Source organism: Melospiza melodia, chromosome 29 (assembly GCF_035770615.1).
Source record: "Melospiza melodia melodia isolate bMelMel2 chromosome 29, bMelMel2.pri, whole genome shotgun sequence".
Taxonomy (NCBI): Eukaryota; Metazoa; Chordata; class Aves; order Passeriformes; family Passerellidae; genus Melospiza; species Melospiza melodia.
In genome coordinates this window covers 6,640,712-6,649,192 of record NC_086222.1, presented here as the reverse complement: position 1 = coordinate 6,649,192, position 8,481 = coordinate 6,640,712, and the positions used below count along the sequence as shown (strand labels likewise).

General features: G+C 54.9%; 1 protein-coding gene across 3 annotated transcripts in view; it reads left to right on the top strand.

The window, feature by feature from the left end:
- Window positions 1–343: 343 nt before the first annotated feature.
- The window catches only part of KIRREL3 (kirre like nephrin family adhesion molecule 3), a 417,878-nt gene continuing 409,740 nt past the window's right edge, over window positions 344–8,481 (top strand). For 2 of the 3 annotated variants that reach the window (XM_063178568.1, XM_063178566.1), the window contains exon 1: window positions 344–533. In XM_063178568.1, the coding sequence (XP_063034638.1) occupies window positions 473–533 (61 nt within the window). In that variant the 5' untranslated portion in view covers window positions 344–472. The remainder of the gene's footprint in view (window positions 534–8,481) is intronic. The other variant, XM_063178569.1, reaches the window with a different exon arrangement.

Genomic DNA, 8,481 nt, shown 5'->3' with positions numbered 1-8,481 from the left:
AGGGCTGCCGTGACTGATGGGCACCAATCCCCCACACCTCAAATTGAGCTGGGGCGGGCAGAGCCGTGCAGGTGTTCGCGCTCCTGCTTTGGGTGCCCCGTTGGGGCGGCGGCAGCTCCGGGAGGGGGGCGAGCATCACCTGAGGCAGGAGCATCACCTGAGGCAGGAGCATCCCCAGCGCGCCCTCACCCCCCGGGTGCGCGGCGCTCTGGGGAGGGGGCGATGCGCGCTCGTTCCTCCCCGCTGCGCGCAAGTTACTCCCCCTTTCCCCGGCACTTGGGCTCCCTCCCTCCCCTCCCTTCCCCCCCCGCTCCAAAAGCCGGGCTGCGCCGCCGAGGCTCCGCCAGTGAAGGCAGCGCTGCCGGGGGAGGGAGGAGCTGGGGGGGCGGCGATGGAGCGGAGCCGGCGGGCGGCGGCCTGAAGCCCCCGCCGGCAGCGGCAGCGGAGCCCGAGCCCGAGCCCACCCTGAGGAATGAGCGCTCTCCAGGCTGACCTGCTCCTGCTGCTGCTCGGCTGCCTCCTGCTCAGCCACGGTAGGACCCACCCCGCACTTTGCGAGCGGGGCGGACCCGGGGGGCTCCCCGGCTCGGGGTGGGGTGCGGGGGCTGCTGTGGGGAGAAGGTGCGGGGGAGAGAGAGAGGGAGGATTGCGGAGTTGTTCCCCTCCTGCATCCCCGCCGAGGCGGCTTGCCGTGCTTTCCTTTAAAAATAAGCGAAAAATCTTTAGTATGCAAATGAGTGCTTTCTGTTCCAGCTCGGTAAATCGGATCGTGTTTGTGTGTGTAAACACGGCTCGGCTGAGTAACAGCCCCCCCTGGCCCCCATCGCCGCCCGGTGCTTCCCCTGGTGCAGGAGGGCGATGGATGCTCAGTTTCGGTGCGGCGGAGGAGCCGCTCGGGCTGGCGGCAGCGGCTCCAGCCCGGGGACCGGAGCCTGCGGCTGTGCAGCCGGGCTGGGCAGCGATTTGTGCCGGGGGGTGTAAGGACAGAGAGTTGTTCCAATGCGGGCAGCCCGGGGGAGGTGGGCACCCCGCCGGGGTGTCACAGCCCCAAGGCCACCTCCCCACGGCGCGGGCAGCAGCGTGGGCATCGCAGGAATTCACCCCGCAACTTTACAACCTGCTTCATTCCCACGCAAAAAAATAAAATTAAAAAAAAAATTAAAAAGAAGGATTTGTGAAGGGGGTGCGTTTTGGGAAGCTGTATCTGGCACGCTGCTGTGTGCCTCCTCCCTGGACTATCTGTCACCTGTGGAGAACGCTGAGCTGCAGCCAGACCCCGGCTTCGCCTCTGTGCTGCTCATCCCCCCCAACGCCGGTGTCAAATCCCATCTGTGTCACGCCGCCGTGGCCCCCACGCCAGCTTTTGTGAGGGTACGGCTTGGGGATGCTTGGGAAAAAAAAGAAAAAGGGATAAAAAAACCCCAAACCCACGCAGCCAGTCCATCTGTTGATTAAATGAAGGATAAAACTTTTGGAGAGAGTAGTGCTTCTCCACGGGCAGCTGGTTTTTTGCTCAGCCAGACATCAGTGCTGAACATCCCCCACCACACGCTGGGTTTCACCCTATTCCCCGAGCAGGGACGCCTTGTTTGTGGTGTCTGTGCTCCTGGTTATCCTTCCCTCCTCTTTTCCTGGGCTCGGATGTGATGCTGGGCTCCTACACTGTCCTCCCTTCCCCTTTTCTCTTCCCCTCACTCTCTGCTTGTACTAATATTCCTTCGGGGAGAAAGCTGTGTTTGCATTTGCCTTTGCTGCTGCACAAAAGAAACCCACTGTGTCCTCCGTGTGGGTTTCTGGCTGAACAAATCTGAACTCTCCTGGTACAGCAGGGCAGCGCGGAGCCGGGCACGGCAGCGATCTGGGAGCTGCTCCGGCCTCCCTGCATCCCTCCCTGCTCACACGGACCCCATCAGTCCCTGCAGGTCAAATGGCACTTTGCTAGCGGGGCTGGAGAAGTTTGTGAGCAGGATCCAGCCGGGATTTGTTGGGTTCTCCCCCCGCTCCTTCCTTTTGCAGCCATGATTTTAATGTGGGTTAATGCACTTTTTAATAGCGCTGGCGCTGGGAAGCCACGGCGGCTCCTCGGCTCTGCTGCCTGAGCTCAGCTGGTTCGTCTCCTGCAGGATCGTGGTACCTGCTTATTCACGCCGGGTTAGGAGGCACAGAGAGTGCCTCGCGGAGCGTTTTCTCCGCTGGTTTCTCCCACAGGATGAGCCAGGAGTGTTTCTGTGGAGTTGCCGCTCTCCGTGCGCGACAAAGGCGCCGTCGGCAGCGCCGTGGCTCTTCCCGTGGGGTGAAACCATGCAGGGGATCCCTAAGAGGATTTAATGCATGGGATTCCTGCAGCCACACGGTGCTGAGGGGCAGGAAAGGCCTGGGTGCGGGTGCTGAAGCTGATTTTCCAGCAAGTGTTGTGTCTGCCTCCCCTCGAGCAGTGTCCAGATGTGGTGGCACTGGCTGGCTGTGACAAAGGTGTCCCTAAGGTGTGGGGATGGGACACCCCATTTAACTGTTTCAGGGGGGATGGCATGCTGTGTGGGCACCCACAGGGCAGCCCTGCCTTGCCCGGGAGGTGCTGGTGGTCCAAAACTCATTTCAAGGGACAGCTAAAATCACTTGGCTCTGCCCTGCCTTGCCCAGGCGGAGCTGGTGGTCCAAAACTCACTTCAAGGGACAACCTAAATCACTTGGCTCTGCCCTTCAGGAGTTTCAGGAGCTCCTTTTTGTGGGCAAGGTGCAGGCAGGGCTGTGTTTTCTTGTCAAAGTGGCTTGAAGGGATTTGCCATCATTAAATCCCCCAAGCCAAGGGCAGCAAGGCTGGAAGGATCACCTGTGCTGAAAACCTCACTTGGGATGTCTGGTCTGGACAGTACTTAACAAAAAATCTCCTTATCCCAAACCTCCCCAAAAGGACATTTTCCATCACGGGATTTCTACACCTGTGCCCTTGGGTTTGTATTTCATGGGCAGCCCGGTGATATCCTGGCATCCTGCTGTTCCTGCAGCCCGTGCAAGCTGGAATTTGGGCTTCCAGTGCAGCTGGCAAGAGGAGAAGCTGCTCTTTGCTTCTGTCCGGGGCTGTGCTGCACCTGGGCATGGCTCAGCCTGGGAGGGAGGAGGATCTGTCTCACAGCTCACTGCTCCAGGGGACCTGGGCAGAACAAATTGTCTTCCCTGGAGCATCTTGTCTTTGTCCCTTGCAAATTATCTGAAGCAGCCTGTGCTGGCTCTTTCTGAGTTGGTGGGTCAGTGCTCCAGGGCGGGTTTGCCCTGGTACCACTCACTCTTCCACCCCCTCCAGGCTGCCAGGGCCAGGCTTTGGTGGGAGGGAGAGAAAGTCCCAGCACCAGTGGCCTCCTGTGGAGATGGGATGTGTGGGACCCTTTGTGGGAAGGAACTGCTGCTGCCATGGATCTGCCTGCCTGGGGAATAACTCACCCATCCCTCCCCTGCTGCAGTGCCAGCCAAACTGGGGGAGGCTGGAAACAACTGGGGGAGGCTGGAGACAACTGGGGAAGGTGTCTCAGTGTGGGAGCTGGGGCTGTGGGGAGAGCAGCACTGAAGATGCACCTACAGCCACCCCCTCCTCTCACTGACCTGTGCGAGGTGGATTTGGCAGCATCTTAAATTTACCTTGGATGGGAAGATTTCTGCCTGTCTAGGGCTCTCTTTCCAAAGGCATGTTTGCTTTCCCTCGGGGTGATGAATACCGAGTTCTCTGGGTGTTGCAGGGTATGTTTTTCTCCTTCACAGTTCACTTGGTTCCTCCCTGGAAGCAAATGCTTTACAATCTTCTGTCAGAGGGGCCCGTTAGCAGCAGCAGTGGCTCAACTTCCCACTGGCTCAGCAGCAGCCCCCAGGTGGAGAAGGGTGAAATTATGCTGATGAGAGAAACCAGGCCAATTCCACCCACCAACACTGATTAGGAGCAAGAGATGAGGATTTTCACATCTTGGGGGCGGTTAGTGGGCAATGGGGAGGGAAAATACAAGGTTTGGGGTGCTGAGAGTGTGTGTGTGCAAGAGCTGGGGCACTTGGGGGGTTTCTGTGTCTCACAACCATAAATCTGTCAATGAAAAGCTTGGAAATCTGTGACTGTGGTCCCTGTTCCATGTTTATTCCTCCTGCCATGTGGGGAGCAGGGCAGCTTTGCCAGGAGTGTGTTGGGCTGTTCCCTAAGGCCAGCAGGGCACTGTCAGCACTGGGAGCTGTTCAGGAAGTACCAGAAGTGGAAGCACCCAGTGAGATATAAAAATGATGGTGAGGAAGAGCTCCTGAAGCCCAAGAGGTCACACCTCAGGTTATTCTGTGGTTCTGTGAACTGGAAATGGCTGAGCAGAAAACAGAGGTGGTTTGGAAAGTACTTTGTGAGGTGCTGCTGGTGGAAAGGTGCAGGCTTGGCTGGGGCAATGCATTCACAACTGGGCTGCGTGGGAAAGAAACTGAAATAAGCCTCAAGATAAAACTGGTGTGGTCCAGTCTGTGCTGTCCCAAAGGAATGGGGCAGAATTGCCTCATCCAACACCTGCTATAACACAATTTAGGTTTCCCATCTCCCATCTGCACCTCCTGCAGTGAGAGCCACGTGAGGACCACTGATGACTTTGCTCAAATCAGCTTTTCTTGCAAGGTTTCAGCTCTCAGAAAAGCACAGGATCCCACAGGGAGGAGCTGGGGTTTTGCTCAGGTGCCCTGTGCCAGAGGGAGGGGAGCTGGGCAGATGTTCCTCCTCAGATGTTCCTCCTCAGAGCTAACACCACGTCCCCACCAGCCTCCCCCTGCCAAGGTTAAGCAGAGGTGCCCAGGCAGTTTATGCACAGCACATCTCGGGCTGATGTCGATTATTTCTGTGCTTTCCTGTTGGTTTAGGGGACACCAACTGGAGTCTGAACGTGCCTAGAAATCCCTGACAGGTTCCCAGCACCGCATGTCACCGGCTCCAGCCGCTCTGTAGTCGGACTGCCAACGTCAGGATAAAAAAGCTCCGTGCTCTTCTTTCTTTTGTAGCTGTAAATAAAGGGGGGAGAGGCCAATGTGCCCCTTAGGTTGTGAGCTGGCTGAGGATCAAGGGCTTTGAATAAACTGTTTTCTTCCTGTGAGCAGCCTGTGATGGAGAGTGTGGCTGCTCCAAAGCTCTGATTTAATGATCGGCTTTGCGAGTTTGTACAGTGCTGGGTGCAGGGGGCTTTATGGAAATGCTGCTGGAGAATTGGCTTTACATCACTTCCAGAATCTTTCCAGTAGGATTAAACAGCTTCTATTTATTTATTTATTTACTTTAAAACCCAGCAAATTTATACCAACAATTGCTGAAGGCCCTAATTTATCTTCTGCTCAGGAGCAATACGAGTCTTTCCTTTGGCTTCATTGAGAGCCACCTCTGGCCAAAGAGAGCGACAGAGCCACAGTGACCATGTACAGGCTTATTGTATAAATCAATAGGTAGTGAAACAAATTGGTTGTAAATCAGTCTCTTACTTGCTGAGATTTAAGGCCTTTGGTGGAGCTGTGAGTTTTTGAGGCGGTCTGCCCTGCCTTCAGGGCTGGCACATGGCCTGGCTTTTGCAGGGATGTGGGAACCCAGTACTCATTTCAAACGTGCCAGGAGATGTGCAGGGTTTCCTGGCTGGGAAGAAATAAAGTTTAAAAGCTGTGCTCATCCTTCCAGGCAAAGGCTGAGCAGCAGGATCCTGGTGCTGCTCAGATCTCGGGGGTTTCCATTCCTCCACTGCACCTCATGGCACGTCTGTACTCCAGACTGCTCAAGGGGGAAGAGGAAAGTATCCATTTCTGAATTGTGCCTTGTGGTAGGACAGAGAAAATGCTGGGATTTGGTCTTGGAAACGGTGGCCTTACAGATGTCCTGGTTCAATATGCCCTTTGAGTGTAGCCCAGCCTGTTTATTCATTGCCTGGCTGGCAAGACCCACACTCGAGTGTTTGCCTTTCCCTGGTGGCAGCAGCAGCCTCCAAAGTGGAGCAAAGGAGCTGGAGGTCACTTGGCTGTTACATGGCTCTTCTTTTTACCGACTTGCATTAAACAGCTTAAATCTAAATGTGCTTTTAGTGCCTGTGAGCGATGGGCTCTGGGCGTCCTGCCTCGGGTAGTGTCACATGCTGGGGAAGTGGGAGGTGGAACACTCACATTGTTAAATTCAGATGCTAACTTGGGGATAAGATCTTGTCTTAATGTGTTCATTCAACTCCCCCACTCGCAACAAAAGCTACAGCAGCTCTTGGTCTGCTGCATTTGGGGTGGAGCAGGATGTAATTGGTTTTTGAGGGCTTTGCCATAACTGCTGCTCATTAACCATTGATGCAGGCACGGTCAGACTTTCAACTCGGATAATAGATGCTGTCTTTTGTTTGCAATTACTTTGCGTTTGGGTGGAATTGCCTCGAAGGTTTCACATGTGTGTGGTCGTGTGGTGGCTAATTCACCTCCTCAGGGCTGCTGGATTTATGTTCTGGGCTCTGGGGCTGTCATGCTCAATATGAGGCAAAGGCAGTGGTGAACGCCCTGCCTGGCTGGGCCGGGGCTGGGAGGATGTTCAGCACCTCCTGAACGTTTTAGGAGCCTTCTGGGTGAGCAACCCCAACGCAGTGGGAGGGGAAATAACAGAGAAAATGTTCAATAATGTGGTTTTTCTGAGGAGTTGTGCCCAGCAGGACATGCCCTGCAGGTGAGATGAGCCCTGCTAATTATAAAATATGCACCAATGGTGGAAGGGATTGGCTCCTCAAACTCCCCCATGGATGAGGATCAATCTTTGTGCTGTGGGCCTAAATAAGCATGGAATATATGTGAGTGGAAGAAGCTACAGGGTTTGGGGTCCCACCTTGCATTTTGGGCAGGTTGTCATTAACCTTATATCACCTAACTCGTTAAAAAGTCAGAAAGGAACGGCCTGATTCTGATGGTGGAAGGGATGAACCCCTCGATCCTCCTGATTCTGATGGTGGAAGGGATGAGCTCCTCAAACTTCCCCATGGATGACGGATCAATCTTTGTGCTGTGGGCCCCATATAAGCATGCAATGTAAGTGAGTGGAAGCAGCCACAGGGTTTGGAGTCCCACCTTGCATTTTGGGCAGCTTATCATTAACCTTACATCACCTAACTCGTTAAAAGGTCAGAAAGGAAAGGCCTGATTCCCTCTCAGGTCCTGTTGGCCCGTCCCCCTCCCACCCCAGCATAAATGAGTATTCAAGCAGTCTGCTGCCAGTCAGTGAATGTCAATATTGGATAAGTGTTTCCTTTATATCACTGCAATTTAGCATAAGCTGCTTGGAAACAAATGTCTTCCATAAGCATGAGGTGTTTCAGTAAGTACACAGTCAACATTACTATGAGGATTAAATAAATGTCAGCCCCACTTGTATGCTCAGCAGCGAGTTAAGACAGCCGAACTTGCATAATGGCCAGCACGGCAGGAACAGCAGCAGGGATTTGGAGAGTGTCTGGAAAAAGTGGGATGGAAGGAGCTGCTTTGGATGGATCTGAAGCCCCTGGGTCAGGAAGGGATGTAGAGACAGGTGCAGAAGCTCCTTAGAGCAGGGGTAGCTGATGATGGGAAGGAATCCTTTCTATGGGGGTGGTGAGACTCTGGCACAGAGGAGATGTGCCCTGGGAGTGCCAGGGTGGATGGGAACCTGAGCAGCCTGGGATAGTGAATGTCACTCCTGGCCATGGGCTGGAATGAGATGCATTCACCATTCTGATTCTATGGTGTGGAGTGCAAAGAGATGCATGGAGCTTCCTTCTGGACAACCAGGCCTGCTCATTCTTTGGTGCTGGCTGCAAACCAAAGATGAAAATGTGGTTTGGCCAATATTGGCTGGGTCTGGTGAGGCTGCTGGCCCAGGAGGAGCAGGCTGATCCTGCAGATCTGCCCAGTGCTAGGCTGGATCTGCCTCTGCCTTTCCCAGTGCTAACTGGGAGTTGTTGGCTGCAGCTGGTGAGGCCAAGGATGAGGCTCAGCTGTCACTGCTGTGTGACAAACTGCGAGCCCTGATTCAGCTCCAGCTCAAGGCTTCCCAGAGCCACAGAGATGAGGAAAGGGTGGCACTGGTCCATGCTGGCAGCACTGTGGGGCCTTCAGGGAGATGGTCACCTCTGGCTGCTCTGTCTTCAGGTGTTGGGTGGGAGTTTCTCTCTGCCCAACAGGAAAAGGACTCTGGCTTCTCCAAAGAGATTTAAACCCAGCCAGCACATGGAGATGTTGCTGAGGCAGCCAAGGCTTGAATCTTTCCCTCAAGCTGTGTCTGCAGGAAAACCCTGCTCTTCTCCACTCCTCACTTTGCATCTTCACCTGTCACCCCGAGGTGTCACTCGGTGCTGTCTCAAGTTCTGCCAGCGAGGAGCAAACCCAGTGAGCGTGGTGGGGGCTGAGCTGGCTGTGCTTCCATCCCAACCATGCAGAACCGCTGCTCTCTCCCCAGCTGGCAAGGCGCTGACTGCAGCCACTTGTTCCCAGCTGCAC